We start from the raw sequence: 22,099 nt of genomic DNA, 5'->3' as shown, positions 1-22,099 counted from the left end.
GCCAGCCCCGCTGGGCCCTGGTCTGCTTGTGCCCAGCCCCACGTGTGGCTGCGATACAAGGCTTCCAGGGGCAAGCCCTGATGTGCATCAAAACACTTGTTTCTGCAAGGGTGCAACCTGTCCCTTCCAGAAACCAGTGTTTATGCACACATTGGGGCTTGGCCCCGGAACCGCTGCATTACGGCCACATGTGGACCGGGGATGGCTGAATGGGCACGGCCCCTATTGGATACTATCCATAGCAAGCAGCTTTTACTCTAGAGCAGGGGTGGACAATGTGGAGCCTGCAGGTACCAATGTGCCCCTGGACAATTTTCATGGCACCCACCAAGGTGTCATATCCCTCCCACATTATGAAAAACAATAACAAATTTTCTCACTGGCAGCTGGGATTGCTCTGAAGCAAAGCAAGTGCCTTCAGCTGCTGCTCCATGAATGCCTCTGGGCTACATGGTATGTCTTTAAAACATTCTTAGGAAATGAAGACAATGGGAAGCTGCAGGCCAATGCTTTTCTCTGCAGCACTCGAGTGAAAAAGCTACCAGAGCGAAAAAGTGATGGGGGGAATGAGTTGGCTGGTAGAGGAGGAGCTGGAGAGAAAAAGAGTTTGCCTTCGGTGAAATAGGTGTCTGTTGGCAATGAAAACTGTGGGTTCAAAGGACTTGTTTTGTGTGTGATGGGACTGACCACACCTCTGCCTTGTACTCAGTCTTTGGAGTATTTGTCCTTTGTGACTAGCCACACCTCCCATGACAGCCATTTTGTAGTGGTGCCCAGGACCATTTCCAAATTGTCAAATGTGCCCACAGTCCCAAAAAGTGGTGGGCAAGGCGGCTTTAGCCCTTTCTGCCCTGTTGCAGACCCAATCTGGATTAACACCCTGCCCTTGCCATTTATATTGCCAAATAGTGATTCATCTGTTTTAATCGACCACTATTTGGCAATATAAACTGCAGGATGGAGAGCCCAATCCAGATCAAGTCCTCTGTGCTTACTCTAGAATAATAAAAAAAACCCACACAGCTGCTTGTTACATCTTTAAAGTAATGTGTGCTTTGGGTAACTTAGGGTTGGTAGGTTCACTATTCTATCTTTACCCATTTATGACCAATATGTTGTGTCTTTTTCTAATGCTGAATAACTGAGGATAGAGGTTTTCAAACTGTGTTCCCAGATTTTCCTTGAAAGCTTGTAAATGCTTCCTTGATCAGAAGATGTGTAATGTTGGACACACTGAACAAGTTTCTCGGAGAGATAGCTTGTTCACTATTACCAGACTGACACGACCACTCACAATTATCCTCTCCCTACTGAGACCAGTTGGCCCACTGGTATATTGAACAGCTGAGGGAAATGAAGCAGGTATGGAGAGGAGCGCCTGTGGCATAAAATTCAAGCCCGAATGAACACTTGTAAGGGACTTAGTCATAGCAACAAAGAAGCAATTCTTCTCTGCCACTATTGCATCCTTGCAGTGCTTCCTGCCAGGGTTTTTCAGAACATTTGGGGCTTGTTGCTATTTGGCCCATCTGGTGATGGGAAGTAACCTTTGAGGGGGCACTGTGAAATATTTGCAAAGTGGTCTGAAGATAAAATATCCACTACAGGGAAGGTTAGTGATACAGCACGCGCTGGCATTCAGAAGGTCCCAGGTTCAATCCCTGGTGTCTCCAGCTAGAACTAGGAAAGAATCCTGCCTGAAGCTCTGGAGAGCCGCTGTCAGTGAGTGTCAACAATAGATGGGCCAATGGTCTGACTCAGTTATCAGGCAGCTTCCCATGTTCCTATGACTTGGACACTACATTAGCCAACCCACTCATGTTCCCCTGCAAATGTGCTCCTGGCTGTTTTGAACCTATAAAAAATCTTGAATTGGGGGAGAGAAACGTCTTAGAGAGCACTTTCAGGGGAGCACTGGCAAGGTTTCCGCACCATTCTGTGCTCATACTTGCCCACAAACGCTGCCTCCTACACCTGTATTTGCATTACCTAGCCAAATGTACGCTTGGAAACGCGTGTTTGCTCAGTTAATGTGTAGTGCTGCCTTTTGGCCTAATGAAATGTTAGGCAAATATGGACCTGAAAAGTCAGCTTGGAGGGAAGGATAGGCAAGACACTTGAATACGTCAGTGAGAAGAAGGATCCTGTTCTTGCTAGTGTGTTTTGAGGGTTCCCTGTCTTGTCCCAGCTTAACTGAGAGGTGCCAGGGCTTGAAACTACCTGAATTCATAACCTCTGACAAGTGTGCTCTTCCCTCAATAAATGGATGGTTAAAGTTTCTCAGTGATAAGCATACTACATACACCCACAGTTATTACTGCTACCTTGTTTCTTTCAGTTTAGTCCTACCACTGAAAGAGGTTCTAGAGTTGGGCCATGAGAAATCCTACTTCAAGGGAAGGTTAAAGGAGAAAAAAAAAGAATAAAAGGGATGTATAAAAATAACTGTGTGTGCATGCGGGGGGTGGTGGTGGTGTCAGCTAAAAATGGGCTAGGGAGAATACTGAGTAGAAATAAGGCAAAATGACAGCAAAAAAGGTAAGTGCAAGGGTCGGGAACCTGGAGGCCAAATCAAACCTCCTGGGATCCTTTACCCATTCCTCCTTGTAGGCTGTTGAAGAGATACCAATCCTTTGTGAGGATGTTTGAGGAACAGACACATGGCTTGGCGGGCGCGACACATCACTATGGGGAGGTAAGGCCGTTCTACCTGCCCATCCCAATAAGAGACTGCTCATAAGGGCATTGGGCCATCACTTACTGTTGATCCAGTTGGTCAAATCTCTAAGAGTCCTGGTAAATGTTTATTAATCCCAGCCAGCCCAATATATTACTGACAAACCAGGGACAGATTTGATTTCTCCAAAGTGATTTTGACTGACACACACACACACAGAGAGAGAGAGAGAGAGAGAGCGCAATGGGAAATAATTCCTTCCTATCTAAAACAAACTTAGTATCATTACATTTCTGTAGTATCTGTATCTGGTGATCAACCCATATGCACCTCTGTCAATTGGGAACTGGTCACCAGATGCCAAGGTAGATTTTTTACAATCCTAAGAAATTGCTATGCCACCCCATTAAATGAAAGAGGATTAAATTAGTGAACTGCAAATTTGCCATTTGAAAATGTAGTAAGAGAACAAAGTTCTGAAGAAGATAAAAGTATGATTGAAGCATGAAAAGAGATAATAAAGGAGTGAATTATATGAAAAAAGACATAAGAAGGATGCAACAAGGTTCTACATACAGCAGCACAGAGGCATAATTCTTATTTATGGTCAGGGTACCACCTAGAGATTCTGTTTTGGCTCATTCTCATTGTCCCAGGGTTAATGTGCACTTAGAGTGCCTGAATCCAGTTTACTTAGATGTGGGAAGTCCCACTTCTTTCAAGGAGGTACAGCTTTGTGCTTCCACCTATCTAGTGCTCCTAGAATATTATAATCTTATTGTATACTTAAATCAACTCTCAAATCAATGATTAATACTCAAAGCAATGGTAGAATAAACATCTGAAACCAACTTGCTGTGAAGGCTGCACTGACACATTACATTATATTTCTTCTCTCTCTTTCCCTCTTTTAAAAGTAAGAATAGTTATACCTCTGAAAACTGAAATAGCGCTGATTCATCACTTTCTTTTGAATCTGCAAGGGCATCTGGTTGTGATGGGCTTGAGGAAATCTGGAGGAAAAGCAATTTTTAAAAACTAACTATTCGAATATCATATGTCAACACAATCTGTTTTTTGTATTCCTCTGAAATGTCAAAACGCTTCTTATACTTGTGGCTCCTCGGGATGCAAAGCAGTATGAAAAAGTTGAAGGGACTAGTAAATGATAAAGTTAAAAAAAAACACACCAACATGACTTTCACTATGAAAACCTCTGCTACAATCAATAAAACGACATTAAGAAAGAAATGTCACAAAGGTATTAGCAGTAAAAGTATCACAGTTTGTAGCGAAGTCAAAGGTTTTGACCCCTTGTTGTTGACAGAATTAAATTAAGCATCTTATTTGACATGCTAATTGCACAGAAAGCACTAAAATGATCAGCACCATGCTGAATGAACAGTAGAAAAGGGTTAGGCTTTCCAGACTAAAATAAGCAATATTATTTTGAACTTATTTAGTTAGAAGTAAATCAAATCCTATTGATTTCAAACAAGCCTACTTACAAGAAATGAGTTTTAGACTGGAATCTCAGGATTCTAGCTTATTTTTTCAGTACTGAAACGTTCCAGTGCGTATCTAAAAATTTCACCATGGTATATAACTAATGGCAATCTTAACCGCCTGGTCAAAAAAATTCAGTTGGAAGTTTATTACTTTCTGGATTGTTTTGAAGACATTAATGAGCATGATCCTGTCAGAGTTAAACACTTTTACATTCCACTGATTTCAACAGGTAAGATTTAAGTTTGTGGTGAACATTCAAATTGAAACCAGTTGGGCTTAAAATTACATACTTTACATTTCTGTGGAAATAAATGGTGTTTAAAGGTGTTTAACCCTGGCTGAATCATGCTACTTACCCCAAGATTCTTTGGTGATATCAGATAATCTATTGAAAATTACTGCATTTAGTTTCAATAATATTTGGGGGTAAAAATTTGGGGTGCTCTATACTATGGAGTTTGCCTCCTTCCCTTCGGTCTTATCTTAATCTCTTAGACCTACTGAGCATTTACGAAAAAGTGCTGCATAAATGCTCAGCGTAAGAACACTGTCTTGGCTATTACATCTGTTTACCATGATAAGGCAAAGAAGGCATATAAAAGAAGGGAATTCTCATTGGTTCCAACTATAGTATTCCTCTCCCTTGCATATCTGTGAATGCTTGAGCTTCTTTCAGAATTGTTATAAGAACCTTTTGGAGTGAGCATCTTTGTTTTTGTAGCTAGTCTTGCCATGTATATAAGTTCACATTTGTGGTGGTACATAATGACTGAAAGAAAAAGTAAATGCACTTCTGTTTTCATCTGGTCTTTCCCATCTGGTCACCTCGAGTCAGTATTTACTCACCACAGGTGATGAGGGGCATAGTTATTTACAAACCTGTTAGTGACTAAAGTATAATTTTTAATTGGATATAAAGTTTTAGCATACATTTTCTACAAGTTTTTAATTTCTAATGCACTGTGAGCCTTTGGAATGAGGCAGGCAAGATCAAGGAACTAACATGTGTCGTGCAATCCTGCTTACTCAGAAGTAGGACTGCACCCTTCATTTAGAGTAAATTTAATCAGGTTTAAGTTTGTGTTATTCAAAATTTTTAACAGAAATCCTTCTGCAACTTGTGATCATTTTATCCAATCTATTCTTTGTCCAGCTACACACTCCCACGGGCACAGATAATGGGCACAATCCAGCAAACGTGAGTCATGAATAAGACCCATTGAACATAATGGGATGGGATTTAGTTGCAACTAATTCAAGTTCCACTGATTTCAGTGGGACTTAGTCATGACTAACTTTTGTTGGATTACGCCTAATGTGTAAACTGGGCAATCATGAATGTAGTTTGCAACAAGTCTCATGATCATGGAGGCTGGAAAAAGTATGATTATGGGAACTGCTGTTGTTTATATTTATGGGCGCCTGGTGCAGATATTAGCATGATCCACTATGCTCACATATCACTGAGGGAGGTTTTTTTTTTTTTTACACTTTAATCACAACTATTAGCTGACCAAAACAAAACAAGACTTGTCCAGAGCAATCCTGAACCATGATTTAAATGTTTCTTTAACTAGTAGGTTTTTGCTTCAGGATAATTTCTACCAAGAAACCTTTCTTCAGCCCAAGACAGCTTTATGCAAGTCTGTCTGTCTGTCTGTCTTGTCTGTCTATCCATCCATCCATCCGATCAACTATCACTGGGATTTCTCTGAAAGTTTTTTATTAGTAAAAAGAGAAGAATAAAGATAGTCATTATAAGAAGTTCACCTCAGCAAACTGAAACAACGGTGACTTTAGACATCCTTCTGTAGAGTTAGATGCATCAGAATGGCATGTACTTGAGGAAATCTAGAACAAAGGTTACCGGAAAGAAAACTTTAGGGACTAATCTCTGTGTTGTATGTTAAACAGAAGGGGTCTGTCTATGACTTGTATGCAGTTACTGCTAAGAGTTGTGCTCCTATATGATGATCATAATGATTTCTAAAGCATTTTCAAATAAAAATGCTATAGCAACAGCTGAAGGCTTACAATGGTTTAGACTGGGAAAAAAGGTGGAAGGAGAGAATGGGAAATGGACACAGGAGAGAAACCAGGAAGCATGAATTAACAAGGAAAAGCGTGCAAGCACAGATTGGACATGTGGTTTTGAAGCCAAAATGGATAAAGATTGAACATAGGCAGCAGAAATGAAGACTATAAGGAACAAAAGGGTATAAAGAAACAAAATAGCTGACAGCTAAGGAGGAGAAAACTCATGAAAACATATAAGCAAAGACATTTAAATTTAATTCTATAGGGAAATGGAAACCAATTTAAAGCAAAGAGAAAGGGACGGAGAAACATATCTGTAACAAAAAGGAGCATGATAAAAGGAGTGGTTAGAGGTTGAAGGTAAGAAATAGGAAGGCTAGATCAAAAGGCATTTGACCATCCCCAATATGTAGAACGGTGGAGCCATCATGTTTTGCTTTTAGTAACAGTGCCAACACAAAGTAGTCACAGAAACATTGAAAACACTGTGGAAGAAAGAACTACGCCCCCCGCACATATAAGACCACCTTCCATTCACCCATACTTCCATAAATTGGGAAACTGGGTTGGGATAAAAGCGAAGTACAGAAAAATGAAAAAGCCTATGAAATCATTTGAGGTTCAGTGCGCATAAGAAAGTGGCTCGCACCTAGCAAATGTGCAAATGCCAGCATTGATTCTTCATTTCCCTTTCCTGGTTGAGACATAACAGCATTCTAAACCACTTGCAGCATTTGCTACATGAGGCAATCCGCTCACAATAAAGATTCCTGAAAGTTCAGCAAAGTTAATGACTGTCAATACCTAGTTTCTTGCTTAACAGCTGTTCAGAAGATGAGGATTAATCTGGTTGCACTAATGATACTCAAGAAAAATGTCCTTAATACAATAGAATAGTACTTAATTCCTGCCAATTAATTACTAAATGCAAACCAAGGATGGCAAACTGGGCTTTCTTTTGGCTATTAATATTCAAACTTACTCTGCTTCCTTCATGTCTGGCTAATCATTCTTTGATAGAAACTATAAAGAGGGGTTTCTTTACACTGCGTGCTTCAATGCAATCACTCGCTAGGCAAAAGACTGCCCAGATTATTTTGGGAAAGGTTTGCTGAAGTTGCTATTAATGTGGACCTTTTGTAAGAACTTTGTCAGATTTATTGGAAGACATAAGCCTGCAAATTAGTGCTTCTGATATTGCACAAGCATAATCATAGTCATGGCATTATAGGCACTGAAGCTTACAGAAAGATTTAGAGGTAGGGTTCAAGTTTGCAAATTCTTCCCCTCACCCCCAACAGCAAGTTATATACATAATCTTTTTCTGATGGAATAGGCTCTAGTCCACAAAAGATAGTTTAACAATAAACCTGTTAGTTTTTAAATGCACCATAAGACTGTTTGCTGTTTTTATACACACCCATGATGCTCCTTTGCCACAACCAACAAAAAACAACTTTTATTCTTTAATTTAAAGCCTGTGCTACAAACAGCTTGCTTTAAAGCTTTGTGTATCTATTTCACATACTAGAGATCCAAGTTACAGCCATACACTTCTCTTTGCAAAGCTGGGAAAGTGGTTTTTTAAATCAGGGGTGCAGAGCCTCAGTCTGGGGGGACAAATCCAGCCCACCTGGGATCCCAAGCCAGCCCTCTGGGGTTCCCAGGAAAGTCATGCCACCCTTCCCGTGGCTTCACTCCCTTTCCCCCACCCGCCGATCATTCAGTGGTTTCCCGGCTTTTGTGTAGTCATTGCCTTCCTCTCATCCTATAAGGTTGAAATGCCTCTCTTAAGGCTGAGTTACTGGCAGTAAGAGCTTTAGGCTGAAATATGCTGGTATTTTTGGCCCCAGCCCATTTGGCTCCACCCAGCACTGGAATACAGTCCTGGAGAGCTGAGCTGCTGTAGTGTGGTGGTTAAGAGCATGAGCTGTGAGCCAGAAGCCTGATTCTGAGCTCACCTCAGCTATGAATTCATTCATTGGCCATAAGCAATTTCCCAGTCCCCATCTGTACTACAGAGATAATAATAACAAAGAATCTTGGGACATCTTAAATACAAGCACATTTATAATGGCATAAGCCCTTGTAGACTAGTGTCCACCTCATCAGGTTCGTCAAGTGTTAGGATAATAAATGGGCAGGTAGGTGTGTGAGTGCACAGGGCCGTGTGTGTATACATACATATACACTCAGCTGTGGGATTGGGGAAACTTTAAGTAGCGAGGTTAGAGGGAAATGAAATACAAAAAGGACAAACTATGACAACTACATTAAATTTTAAATGAATGCAAAATTATTTCAGTGACCAACCACTCACTAAACAATGTTGATGACAACACAAACATCTTGGCATTGTAACAATTTCCAGAGGGGTAACAATCTTAGTTATGTTGTAGCAAAAACAACAAATAATTTTGCAGCACCTTGACAACTGACATGTTATTATGGCATAAGCTTTTGATCGTATCTGATGAAGTGAACTCAAGTCCATGAAAGCCTATGCCACAGTAAATGTGTTGGTCTTTACGGTGCCACACGATTCTTCTGAATGACCATTTATCAAGATGTTCGATTCTATCACCTGTAGCCTGAATCAAGGTAACAGGTTGTTATCCCACTACAGTTGCTAATTGAGCGTATCAATGTCAGGAGAGTAAGTGCCAGTGTAAGCTAAATTAACACCTATAGTGGGATTTAAAAAACCCTTATCTTGATTCAGGCCACAGGTGATAGAACTGAACTTTCTGATCAATTGTTTTCCAGTGGTTTCATGCTGGAGTCCCTCTCTGAAGTTTCTCCAGGAAAAAGGAACTTCATAGGGAGACTCCAGTATTTCATGCCTCTGTTGAAATGGACCCTAGTCCATGAAAGCTTATGCCATAACAAATGTGATAATCCTTAAGACTCCTATAGTGCCATCCTATATGTCTCCACTTAGAAGGAAGTCACATTAAGTTAACTGGGGCTTACTCCTAGAAAAATGGGCTTAGGATTGCAGTCTACTTGTTTTTGCTGCAACAGACTAACATTGTTATCTCTCTGGAAATAGAGATATTAATATATATCTTAAGAGGGATGCTGTATTGTATTTCACATTATTTGTTCTAAACATATTTTAACCTTTATGTAATGACTTGCCTTGAGCTGCCAGTATTGATTCGAAACTAATAGTATGTAAAATATATATTTATGTGCTTTTGGCACTTAAGAAAATTTTTATGTTAATGCCATATGATGGGGCACTTATGTCTGCTGTCTTAAACAGGTCTGTTATTGAAATTGTTTACTTAAACTGTTTTTAGCTAAATTGTTTTAAATTTTGTATGTTAAAAACTTTTTAGACTGTGTTTTATTATAATGGTGTGTTATGTAATATTGTATAATGTTTATAATGTTGTAATTGTATTTTTTGTGAATGGCTGTGAACCGCCCAGAGAACCTCGGCATAATAATAATAATAAATATTCTGTAGCATCATTCCTTCTAATACCAGTTCAAGTATACCCATGCTCATGTGAATATAGCCAAAAGCACACCGCCCATACACAAGAGGAAGATCTCAGCAGACTGAGCTTTGCAAGGGTACAACATAATCTTAAGGGGGAAACAGCCCTAAAGATTCCCTCCCCCCAGTGATAACTCAATGGCATGGAATGTTGATAGACTGAGAGGGGGAAAATGTTGACACCTGGATGGGAGGGGGAAATGGGATGGAGTGACCAGGGGAAAAAACTGAAAACTGTGTGAGAGGAGGAATGGACAAGGACAAGGCAGAGGGGATAAAAAGGAGAGCGAATCTTTCCTGGTTCACATTTAGAAACTGTTTTAAAACGTCCCCAGGGATGGAAGAAAGAGCTGACCATACACATCAACACAGAAATCAAATTAACTAATTGTAACTGGAATTGGGCACAAATGTGTCCACACATCCTTCAAAACAAAACAAAAATCAAATGAAGAAAAAAAACACCAAATGCGGTTTGGATTGATTATGCTCAGTGGGCACAGAATGCTGACTGAGCGGTTGGGGGTGGGAGAAGAACACTGGGAGGGGGTGGGTGGGCGAGAACTGGAATGAAGTGGCTAGGACCTTGAATCAAAGCAGTCCACACTACAGTATTCTGTTGCAGAGTCCTACTAGTTATTATAACTATAATGTATTCAAATTTTAAATCACCAAAGTACAAGTTTGTATCAAGCATTTGACAAAAGAAGTGGATTTGGCTTTGAAGGGCTGTGACTGCATTCAGAGAACTGTTAACATTCCAAGAACAGCTTCCTCTTAATTTCAGTTTAACTCTTTAGATACAAAGGGCTTGGTTGTGCTCCCCATTGCACCACCAAGTGCTTCATGACAAAGTGCAGCTTTATAACTATTAGGTGATGCCACTTGCCCCAGATAAAAGACCTATCAAATAGCTGCAAAGATAGATTACTATATATCCTATTTGTCAAACATTCTTTAATAAAAGGATTAAGCAGAAAAGATAATTGCTTACTTCTTGTGCAGTCAAGGCATGTTCTCCTGCTAACAGTAGCATACTGAGGCCTCCCATTTGCGTAGGATCTGTCAAAGAAAAATATATATGCAAATGTTTCAGTCAAAGTGCTTTTTTTAATGGGGTCTTGGGCAGGTATACTGCCTTAAACATACCGGCCCTCAATACTGAAAAGAACTGTAAAGTCTACACCCTTTGACAAAGAATGTATCTTAAAACATATTGTGAAAAATGGATTCTATTTTTCCCCTGAACAACTGCTTATAATTGTTTATTGTGTATATACTTTTAACAACTATTTGATCTCTCTTGCTGCTTCGAAGTAGAAAAAAATATCCACAGGTAAACAGCATATATCTAAAAAAAGAATGCCGATGAATGGAAAATCTAATAATACCAGTATGACAATAAGCTATTCATAAAACCAGTGTACTACTGGCAACTTTAAATGTCACAGCAAAGTGCAGAAAAATTGTATAAGTGACTTGAGTCCCCTCCAGGTGATCTCCACATGGTCATAATCACATGGAGGAAGAGAGTGGGGGAAAGCTTGTTGGTGGGGAGGGTTGTTCTGAAGGGGGAAACCTGCTCTACAAGCACAGGTTTCCCTATGATTTAGAAGCCTTTAGAGGCTCTAAATCATCAGGAAAGCCTAGGTGCTTAGACTCGGGGAATCAATGGCACTTTGGTCATAACTAACTTAAGTCTTATTGATTTCAATGCTCTACTCTAAGTATGACATGGTCTGGATTTGCTAGAAACATAAAAACAGTCTGAAAGAGACACACGTAGGAAATGGGATACAGATTGCAAGCTATCCATGTACACAGGGCCAGGAAGACACTCACATACTCTTACACACTTTCTGTGTAAGGCATGTTCTTACACAGAAACTTAGTTCGCATGTCATGATAAGCCACTGGAGTTAGTTAACCTGGGAGCTCCGAGAAGTGCTTCGGCCGCCAGTTTGAATATGCAAGCCATGGCGGGGGCAGACCTGTTTGTTGTGGCATGTGAACTCTGGCATCATGGGTTATTTGAGGCTTAAACAACCCTCAGATAAACCTAGAACAACCCAGGGCCCAGAGTGTGTATTTTGTTTAGTGTGATCCTCGAGCATAAGATAATGTAATGGGATCAAGGGTTGAAGCCATAGTTAGAATATATAGAAATCAAATATGGTTATTGGTCAAAACCTGGAAAAAAGAGGGATATTCCTCTCTTCCCATACCACGGAAACTTTTCCTTAGTTTGAAACTAATCCTCTGATAATCTGTTACACAAATGTATAAAATGAGGTACTTGCAAAGCTACGTTCTATTGACAACATATGTTATGAGACATTAAATTTGTGTAGAGCCAACATTTACAAAAATGTAACTTAGCAGGGCCAAATAGCTTCCACATTCCCCTAACTCTACAGCATCCTATTACAAATATGCACTTCCATTGATTCCAGTGAACTACTGGATAATTTTGCCAATCTAGATAAAGTGCTGATATCTAGGCCTGGGCCAGCGCTCTGGGTGTTTCCTGACAGATGGCTCCTAGCACTACTCCGTAACAGATGTTCCGTGGTAAGGAAAAAGGTAGAAGAAGCGATGAGAAAACATGGGAGGGTCACAAATGGAAGACATTGTTATCTGAACCCCCTATTAAATTTCATGAATAAGGCAAAGCGATTGCACAATAAAGGCCTCATGTGGAAGCAGCCTTACTATAGGCCAGAGTCTGGGTGACTGATGCCAACAGAGATCTCAAACTTGCCTGCCATTGCAAAGTTCAGCTGAGGCATTTCTTCTGTCTTCACCAACTTTTTGGGACTTGGCAAATCTTTTGCGGGTTCTGATGGGAAAGCCCACAGCTTTTTCCGGTTAGTAACTGTGGAGGACTGGGTTTTCATAGGTTTGTTTGTAGGCGGGCACCACTTGTAGCCAGGGTTTGCTTTCATAAATGCATCCTTGTACTATGAAGAAAAAAGGTAATTTGTATTAAGGTACAGCAAACTATTTTGTATGAAACCATGGGAAAATAAGTACTGAATTTAGGATGTAAGATTGCAACTCTATGCATGTTTCAGAGAAGTAAGTCCCACCATTTTCAGCAAGGCTTATTCCCAGGTAAATGTTCATAGGATTGCAGCTATAGTCTACAATGTTCAATTGTGGCATTTTGGGTTGTATCCAGTGTTAGTTGTACTTTCAGTAGACCCACTGAAATGAATGGGACTTAAGTTAGACTAACAATGGCTACAACCCAATATCTCCTACATGCCCAGTTTTGACTACTGCTCTAAATGAAAATGGTTGAATAGGATGTTAAAATGAACATTCCCTCCTTACTAAGGTCTACCATCCTCAATAAACTTCAGCGCTGATCTGATAATATCTTCTATATGATAAACCCTAAAAGGCTCATTGAAATATTCTGGTATTTAGGTAGCTAGTTATATTAGATATCAATGTGGGCTTCTTTTTCCCCAAAGCATGCATTTGAGAATTTCAGTGCATGCGATAGTTATCACTCTTGAACTGCCCTCTGGAATATGATGCTGCTTACTTTACTCCTGTAACCAGCTAGCTGCAGAGTGTGTGCCTTTGTGGATAAGACTCTGGCTGCAAACACCAATAAGCAAGTTTATTGGGCATAGGTTTAAATGCAGTAGTACAATTCTTGACAGTGGTTTTGAACCTGTGTGTGTGTGTATGTGATCCAAGGACAGCGCATTACATTCTGCAAAGAGAAATAAAAAGATGCATCCACCTGGAATATGTGAGAAAAATTTATTTTTGCTCTACCAATACACAAAAGAAACAGATTCCAATGCCTCCCTTTTATTTTCTATGTAAAATGTAAATAAGCTTCATGATGAAAATAGGTAGGCTAAACAAAGAAAGTTATGTTAAACAGATGTTGCTTATGGTTCTCATAAGAAAAACTGTAACGTTTTATTAGATTCTCACTGGTCATGTTTGCAAACAGCGTCACTCCTGCTTGGCTCCTCTCACCAGTGGGTGTGGCTAAACTAACCAGAAACTTACCAGGGAACAAAAGCTTAGCATTATATCCAACCTGAGATCCTGGTTTCTCACTCCCCTAACAAGCTACAATCTGAAGTCCGGGTTTGTTCCTGGTTATGATTCCTGGACTGTTTCAGAACGACATGCCAGGACTCCTGATTTTGGACGTAATTGCCTCGTGGTGAGTTTCTAGTTAGTTTTGCCACTCCTGCTGGTAGGAGGAACCAAGTGAGAATGATCAGGTAGCATGCACCACTCTCGTGAATTATAAGCCAGAATCTGCCGCAATTTTACCCCTACCCCTGTTTTTTGTCATGGGGCATCTTTAAATCCCCAATGCAAGTCAATGGAGGTGATCTCCACTGACTTGCATTGGGGATTTAAAAGGCTGCTCTTTTTATTTTTCTTTTGTTTTCCTGATACAGTGCAGCAGTGGGAAACCGAAGGATACCAGCTTTCCCCCACTTGCACCCTGGCATGTTTGGGAAGCATGCAGGGGTGCGGGGGGGGGGGGAGCCGCTATCCATCGATTTTCTGCTGCTGCGCACCTGCACAGGATGCCCCATCTGCGCACATGGGATAAATCACGGAGAAGTGCAGGCAAGGTTCCCGGTCCTGTTTTTGTGAAAAATGGGACTGCCAACATTTTTAAAAATGGGACCCAACCCTGACTGCAATTGTGATTGGAGCCGGGGAGGGGGCATGGCAGCGGCTTGGGCGCTATCATGAATGGCAATCATGGCCTGTTGGAGAAGAGCAGCTGGAGTTTCTGCTGCTCTTGCCAAGCAGCTCACTGGCTGATGCTCTTTAGCCACGCTGGAGCACCAGACAACACAATAAGCCACAGTGGCTAAAATAAACTGCACTGCAGACTGTGGCTTATTCTGGCTAAATACACCACTGTGGTTGGGGAAAACCACATGCAGATGACACGATAGGCCATTTTCTGAAAAATAAACCATCTTGGCTTATTGTGTTGTGCGAAACCAGTCATTGGCTCTCGTTTGTTGATAATCAATGTTTTCCCTATGGGTTATACTTAATTATAATTTTAACGTTTTCTCAGGTGATCAGAAGGATAGCCTCTTCAATTTACATTATGTCTTGTTGGAAATGGCTGCTTTTATACCTTATCAAATATATTTTTGGGAAAACTGCAATTTAGCATGTGTCCATTTACCTTCTGGCCTCTTCTAATAGCGAGTTAATGAACCAGAAATTATCATGATTCTCTAATAATATCATAGAACCATAGAGCAGTGGTTGGAAGGGGCCTAGAAGACTGTCGAGTCTGACCCTCTGCTCAATGCAGGAATCTAAGTCATATTTAAAAGTAGAAGTATTTACCAACTCTGAACGATTGACCAATACTTAAAAAAAGTCACGGCTGTGATCTAAAAAGAGCTGTAAGTGGAGAAGACTTGAAAAGCTTGGATTTGCTCTGAGATTTCTTTGTTGTTCGTCATGTTGAACCTGAAAGCTAGGTCATGGGCCACATTGTATGATCACTATTCCACTGCGTGTCGTCTCTGGACCCTCGTCATAACAAAGCCAAATTATGATGAAAATGGAAGAAATGCCATTGAAAACAGAAGCTTTATTTCTCATGTGTACTTTCATTAACAATTTACCAGTTGTTGTTGTTCAGTCGTTCAGTCGTGTCCGACTCTTCGTGACCCCATGGACCATAGCATGCCAGGCCTTCCTGTCCTCCGCTCTCTCCCGGATAAACAATTTACCAGAAAGGATTGCTAAGAGAACCCTGTGGCATGTTTTTGTTACTAATGACTGCTAAATTTCACTCCTGCATACCTAAACTACAGGAAGAATTAAAATTATAAGCTTAATTGCATGTCTCATACACATTCATGGAATGAATGTTATTGCGCTGAACACACTTTGTTATATTGTTTCTTTTTAATAGAGAATGTGAGACTTGCTTTCCTCAGAACGAAGCAACAGGGAAATCATATCACTATAGGCATAGCATTTTTTTTATACACTATCGTTAGCAGTTTTTGATCTGTCACTTTTCACAGGAACGTTATTATTCTTCCACTGTGAACAAATGTTTAGTACATCAAAAAGGAAAGTTAAAAATCCCATGGGCCATTTCCCCCGCTATCAGTAAGTTTCCATAGTTCCAGATATCTACTGGATTCCATTATTTTTGGCTATCATTTTTGAAAATAGCCTGTAATTTCATCATGGAAAGAATCAGATCAGAAATATTCTGATTCAATAATTAATCATATTTAAATGTCTTCAGATGTTTTCTACTATTCACCTATTTGGAATAAATCCGTTTGGGATATAGTAATGTAAGGAGTGAGGGCGTTTGGTGGTGATGCCCCCATTATAGTATGTCCTCCCCAGGGAGGTTCATTTGGACTCAACTTCACAATCTTTTAGATGCCAGGCAAAAAAACCTTTTATTCATCTCAGGCATTTAAAGTATTGTATTATCTAAGTATGGTCTTATCTGTTGTTTATATATTGATTTCTTGTTTTATATGAGTTTTATTTTACTGTTCTGAAATCATTTGGATAACGTGCCATATATAAATATTTGAGGGTGCAATCCTATGGCTGCTAGACAGAGGCTAGATGGCCATAGTGATAGAACCAAAGAGGCACCATCTTAAAGTATTGGCCGCTATCTGAGGCAGCCTCCTACAGTGGAAAGTCCCAGAGAAAGATAGTCTTATCAACTGCCTTGTTGACACCAACAGTAAGCGTCTGTTTCATATCAGGTAAAGCCAGAGGAGCCCCCCCCCCCCCCCGAGTAGCCGCCGCTCCTGCAGCTGGTTAGAACCAGTTCCAGCTAGATCGCTTCCTGCCCAGCTTGCAAGGACAGGTCAGCCGTAGAGACACGTCAACTACGTATGCTTAATGAAGTTCATGAATATTATGTTGCCCAGCCCGCATAGCTTATGAGGTCATTATACTGAATGTATATAAGCTGCACCAAAAACATCTAGGGTGTGGTTCTCCTTTGTGGCGTTAGCCGCGAGAATCCACCCGAACAGTGCTATTTGTCTCCTGCCAAATAAAACTGCATTGGACTGAATCTCAGAGTTCTGTGTGTCTCTAAGGGGATATTGGCATACCCCTCCTGGAGGGAACGAACTTAAGCATAATTTGTGCAACAATAGGATTGGTCAGTTTCCAAGAACCGATCACGGAGCCCACGTTGGGAGATCAGTTCCCGGAGAACCCCCCCCCCCAGGTGATGTGGATCGTTCCCACGCTTGCAAGAGCAGTGCAGAGTGGGGCAAAAGGGGGTGTTCCCAGGGGCAGGCAGATGTGGCGGTACGACACTTCCTATGTATTGTCCGGCCTCCCCACCCCGCACTCCGATGTCCAGTGGCTACACAGCCAAAATCGGCAGTCTAGCTGCTAATGCAAGACAACTGGAGCGCAGAGGAGAGGAACCCCTCCACACTCCTCCCACCGTGCATTGGATAGGCGGTCGTGTCCGAGTTCGGGAGTGGTGACCTATCCCCATAGGATTGCTCCCTAAGATAAATAAGAAATCTATGAATTCAGTGGGCAGTATCCAATACTGCCCCCACGCTAGAGGGATGTACCACTAGCGGTTCTCAAAGCAAGCTGAAACACTTATTTCCAGAACAGCGCAGGTCAGCAGAGTTTGCAGAAGGGAGCTCAGCTGACTAGTCCCATTCTGAAAACTAGCATTTTCTTGTGTTTCTGGAGTTCCGTTTGGAAGCACTAGTTCCTGTTGAGCTAGTGCTGGGCTGCTCAAGCACAATGGAACCAGCAGAGTTGGTTCCATTGTGCTTGGATACTGCCCAGTATTTTTACATCCCGCTTCATGAGGGAGTTTGGTCAAAATGATCTTAACAGGGGGCCATCTCCCTGGTCTAGAGATGCAATAATTCTTGCATTTTTAAAACTGTTAGTTATGATATATCAGTAGAACATTATTAAAAAGATCTGCTAACAGAGCCATCCTAAGTGGGGTGGGAGTGGGGAGTTAACTGGTGGACGATTCGCCAGTCTGAAAGCCCTGCCACCCTGCTCCATCCAGCATGCGAGGCGCGGGGCATTTTTTGTCCTTTTAACTCCTGGATGGATCTTTGTTTTTCTAATTTCCCTCCCATTGATTCTAATGGAAGTCAAAATACCTTTGCCAGTTTGGATCCGGTAGATCCAAGGCTGCTCCTGCCCCTGGAATGCCACAATCATTGGTGGAAAGAATACTACTGGTTCTCCTATGCTTGCCCTTCCACTACATCCTAACCCTCTCAAGCCAGCCTTCAGTAGGGGTTTGGATTACTCTGCCCACTAATAAATATTGACTCCCCCCACCCTTTTTATGAAACTCAGCAAAGTCCATCCTTATTAGGACTTTGCATTTCTCAACCATTATATAATGTGAATTTAGCCCAGGGATGTGCAACATGTGGTCCTCCAGATGTCTTGTCCTACAGCTCCCATCAGCCCTAGTCAGCATAGCCAATGGTGAGGGATGATGGGAGTTGTAGGGCAAAACATCTGCAGGGCTGCAAGTTGCCCACCAATGCTTTAGCCTCTTCAGTGTTGATATTATATGGCTTTATGATTATGCTGTATACTCCTCTGGGTACTTTTAGTAGAAGAGCAATATATAAATAAGATATTATAATATAATAATAATAATATCAATAATAATATTACTAATAATAATTCAGTTGTAATTTCTTAAAATGGCATGATGTAAGAAGCATTTCTGGCTAATAGAGTTTTGCCAAGAGAACACGCTGATCATAGCAAACGCTCTTTTCCAACAGCACAAAAGGCGACTCTACACATGGACATCACCAGATGGTCAATATCGAAATCAGATTGATTATGTCCTTTGCAGCCAAAGATGGAGAAGCTCCATACAGTCAGTAAAAACAAGACCTGGAGCTGACTGTGGCTCAGATCATGAGCTGCTTCTTGCAAAATTCCGGCTGAAATTGAAGAACGTAGGGAAAACCACTAAACCATTCAGGTATGATCTAAATCATATCCCTTATGAATATACAGTGGAGGTGACGAATAGATTTAAGGGATTAGACCTGATAGAAGGAGTGCCTGAGGAACTATGGACGGAGGTCCGTAACATTGTTCAGGAGGCAGCAACTCAATCCAGCCCAAAGAAAAAGAAATGCAAGAAAGCCAAGTGGCTGTCTGATGAGGCTTTACAAGTAGCTGAGGAAAGAAGGGAAGCAAAAAAGCAAGGGAGAAAGGGGAAGATATACCCAACTGAATGCAGATTTCCAGAGAATAGCAAGGAGAGACAAGAAGGCCTTCTTAAATGAACAATGCAAAGAAATCGAGGAAAACAATAGAATGGGAAAGACTAGAGATCTCTTCAAGAAAATCGGAGATCTCAAGGGAACGTTTTGTGCAAAGACGGGCATGATAAAGGACAATGACGGCAGGGACCTAACAGAAGCAGATGAGATTAAGAAGAGGTGGCAAGAATACACAGAAGAACTATACAGGAAAGATCTGAATGTCCCTGATAGCCATGATAGTGCAGTCACTGAACTTCAGCCGGACATCCTCGAGACTGAAGTCAAGTGGGCCTTAGGAAGCATTACTAACAACAAAGCTAGTGGAGATGAGAGTACTCCAGCTGAGCTATTTAAAATCCTGAAAGACGAGGCTGGACAGCCATTTGTCAGGGATGCTCTGACTTGGATTCCTGCATTGAGCGGGGGGTTGGACTCGATGGCCTTGTAGGCCCCTTCCAGCCCTACTATTCTATGATTCTATGCTGTTAAAGTGCTGCACTCATATGCCAACAAATTTGGAATGCTCAACAGTGGCCACAAGACTGGAAAAGGTCAGTTTACATTCCAATTCCAAAAAAGGGCAACGCCAAAGAGTTTTCAAACTACTGTACAATTGCGCTCATTTCACATGCCAGCAAGGTGATGTTCAAAATCCTACAAGCTAGGCTTCAGCAGTATGCGAACCGAGAACTACCAGAAGTACAAGCTGGGTTTCGAAGAGGCAGAGGAACTAGAGATCAAATCGCCAACTTTCGCTGGATCATGGAGAAAGCAAGAGAATTCCAGAAAAACGTCTATTTCTGCTTCATTGACTACGCTAAAGCCTTTGATTGTGTGGATCACAACAAACTGTGGCAAATTCTTAAAGAGATGGGGGTACCAGACCACCTTACCTGTCTCCTGAGAAACCTGTACGAGGGTCAAGAAGCAACAGTAAGAACAGGACATGGAACAACCAGTTGGTTCAAAATTGGGAAAGGATTACGACAAGGCTGCATATTGTGGCCCTGCTTATTTAACTTATATGCAGAGTAAATCATGAGAAAAACCGGGTTGGATGAATCACAGGTCGGAATTAAGATTGCCGGGAGTATTATCAACAACCTCAGATACGCAGACAATACCACCCTAATGGCAGAAAGCGAAGAGGATCTAAAGAGCCTGTTGTTGAGGGTGAGAGGAGAGTGCAGAAGCTCGTTTGAAACTCAACATTAAAAAAACGAAGATCATGGCATCTGGCCCCATCACTTCCTGGCATATGGAAGGGGAAGAAATGGAAGCAGTGACAGATTTTATTTTCTTGGGCTCCAAGATCACCGCAGACAGTGACTGTAGCCATGAAATTAAAAGATGCTTGCTCCTTGGGAGGAAAGCTATGGCAAACCTAGACAGCATCGTAAGAAGCAGAGACATCACCTTGCCGACAAAGGTCCGTCTAATCAAAGCTATGGTTTTCCCAGTAGTAACGTATGGCTGTAAGAGCTGGACTATAAGGAAGGCTGAGCGCCGAAGAATTGATGCTTTCGAACTGTGGTGCTGGAGAAGACTCTTACGAGTCCCCTGGATTGCAAGGAGGTCAAATCAGTCAATCCTAAAGGAAATCAACTCTGACTGCTCATTGGAAGGACAGATACTGAAGCTGAAGCTCAAATATTTGGCCACCTAATGTGAAGAGAAAACTCCCTGGAAAAGACCCTGATGCTGGGAAAGAGTGAAGGCAAAAGGAGAAGGGGATGGCAGAGGATGAGATGTCTAGATAGCATCACCGATGCAATGAATATGGACTTGAGCACACTCCAGGAGAGAGTGCAGGACAGGAAGGCCTGGCGTACTATGGTCCATGGGGTCACGAAGAGTTGGACACGACTGAACGACTGAACAACAACAACAAAGAAGCACTTGGAATTGTTTGCAACAGCTGGTTTCTCAGAGGTATATAGCTTAGCATAACAGTTGGCAGAGCCTTGAACTATTCCTATAGATTTAAGCTTCAATCCTATATCTACTTACCTGAGAGTAAGCACCATTGAACGCAATGGGACTTAGTTCTGAGTAGGATTGTGCTGCCCATCAGATATTGTTTGAACTCCTAATTAGTGGAGTCATTCCCACATTAATCATTTAAAACTCTCCTGGCAAAAAGCCTGTTGGCGCTACTTTCATTTATATGTTTAAAGCTTTATCAATTTTAGCTATTCCAAGTGAGTCAAATTCATTTTTTCTCGTTCGGAAGCAACCTATAAAGTTTTTGTTTTTTGCTATTATTCTGCTTGTCTAGCACTGATACCTCTCCTAATTTCATATCTCTCTTTTCTCTTTGTGTCTTACATTTAAATGCCATTCACGTCTAAGACCAGATTTGAATGCATTCCATTCTGTCTCCAAGGGAATACAAAGTACAGTCCTATACCTACTTACCAGGCAGCAAGCCCCAATGAACTCAATGGGACTTATTTCTGAGCAGATATGTATAGGACCTGTGCTGTAAATAATTCCAAGCTCATCTACAATTATTTTGTTAAGCAAGAATGATTAGCAGTGCAATCCTATGTGTGTCTACTTAGAGGTAAGTCTCACTGATTTCAGTGAGGCTTACTAGAATTCCATCCTAAATTTACAGTCTGATTTTTGAGGAACTATAGAGCCAGATACCTAGGTGTGATCAGACCATAATCCCTAGTGCTTACTCAGCATGTAGGATTTCGTCAGCTAAAAGAGGTGAGGCTACACAAATCTCCATATGAGAAGGAAAGGCGGAGTATACTCTTCTTGTGGTTTGTGTTGCCTCCATACACCTATAGATTGTAGTGTCCAAGGGCGCAATCCTATGGGGATAGGTGGCTGCCTCCAAAATCGGGGGTGACTGCCTATCTAATGCAGGGCAGGAGAAGTACGGAGGGGATCATCCCGTCCATGCTTCTCCTGCCCTGCAGTTGCCGCTAGACAGCCGATTTTGGGTGTCTAGGCGCAGGAAGGTGAAGCAGAGGAGGACGCATGCATAGGATGTGTTATACTGACATTTCGGCCTTCCCCGCCCCAGAATGCCCCATTTTGGCCACTCCACAT

The 22,099-nt window shown here is 41.5% G+C and overlaps 1 protein-coding gene across 24 annotated transcripts in view; it reads right to left on the bottom strand.

Moving 5' to 3' along the window:
* Nucleotides 1-22,099, bottom strand: part of BBX (BBX high mobility group box domain containing) — a 186,192-nt gene that overhangs the window by 45,567 nt on the left and 118,526 nt on the right. For 19 of the 24 annotated variants that reach the window (XM_084843292.1, XM_084843293.1, XM_084843283.1 and 16 more), the window contains 4 exons: nt 12,493-12,691; nt 10,726-10,793; nt 5,957-6,037; nt 3,610-3,690 (listed from right to left, as the gene is read on the bottom strand). In XM_084843292.1, coding sequence (XP_084699418.1) covers nt 3,610-3,690; nt 5,957-6,037; nt 10,726-10,793; nt 12,493-12,691 — 429 coding nt within the window. The remainder of the gene's footprint in view (nt 1-3,609; nt 3,691-5,956; nt 6,038-10,725; nt 10,794-12,492; nt 12,692-22,099) is intronic. The other 5 variants (XM_084843299.1, XM_084843303.1, XM_084843302.1 and 2 more) reach the window with 1 other exon arrangement.

Source organism: Heloderma suspectum, chromosome 3, assembly GCF_057233095.1.
Source record: "Heloderma suspectum isolate Gila_16-S chromosome 3, 16-S_ref, whole genome shotgun sequence".
NCBI lineage: Eukaryota > Metazoa > Chordata > Lepidosauria > Squamata > Helodermatidae > Heloderma > Heloderma suspectum.
Note: the sequence above shows the minus strand (reverse complement) of the source record. Positions and strands in the feature narration are given on the sequence as shown.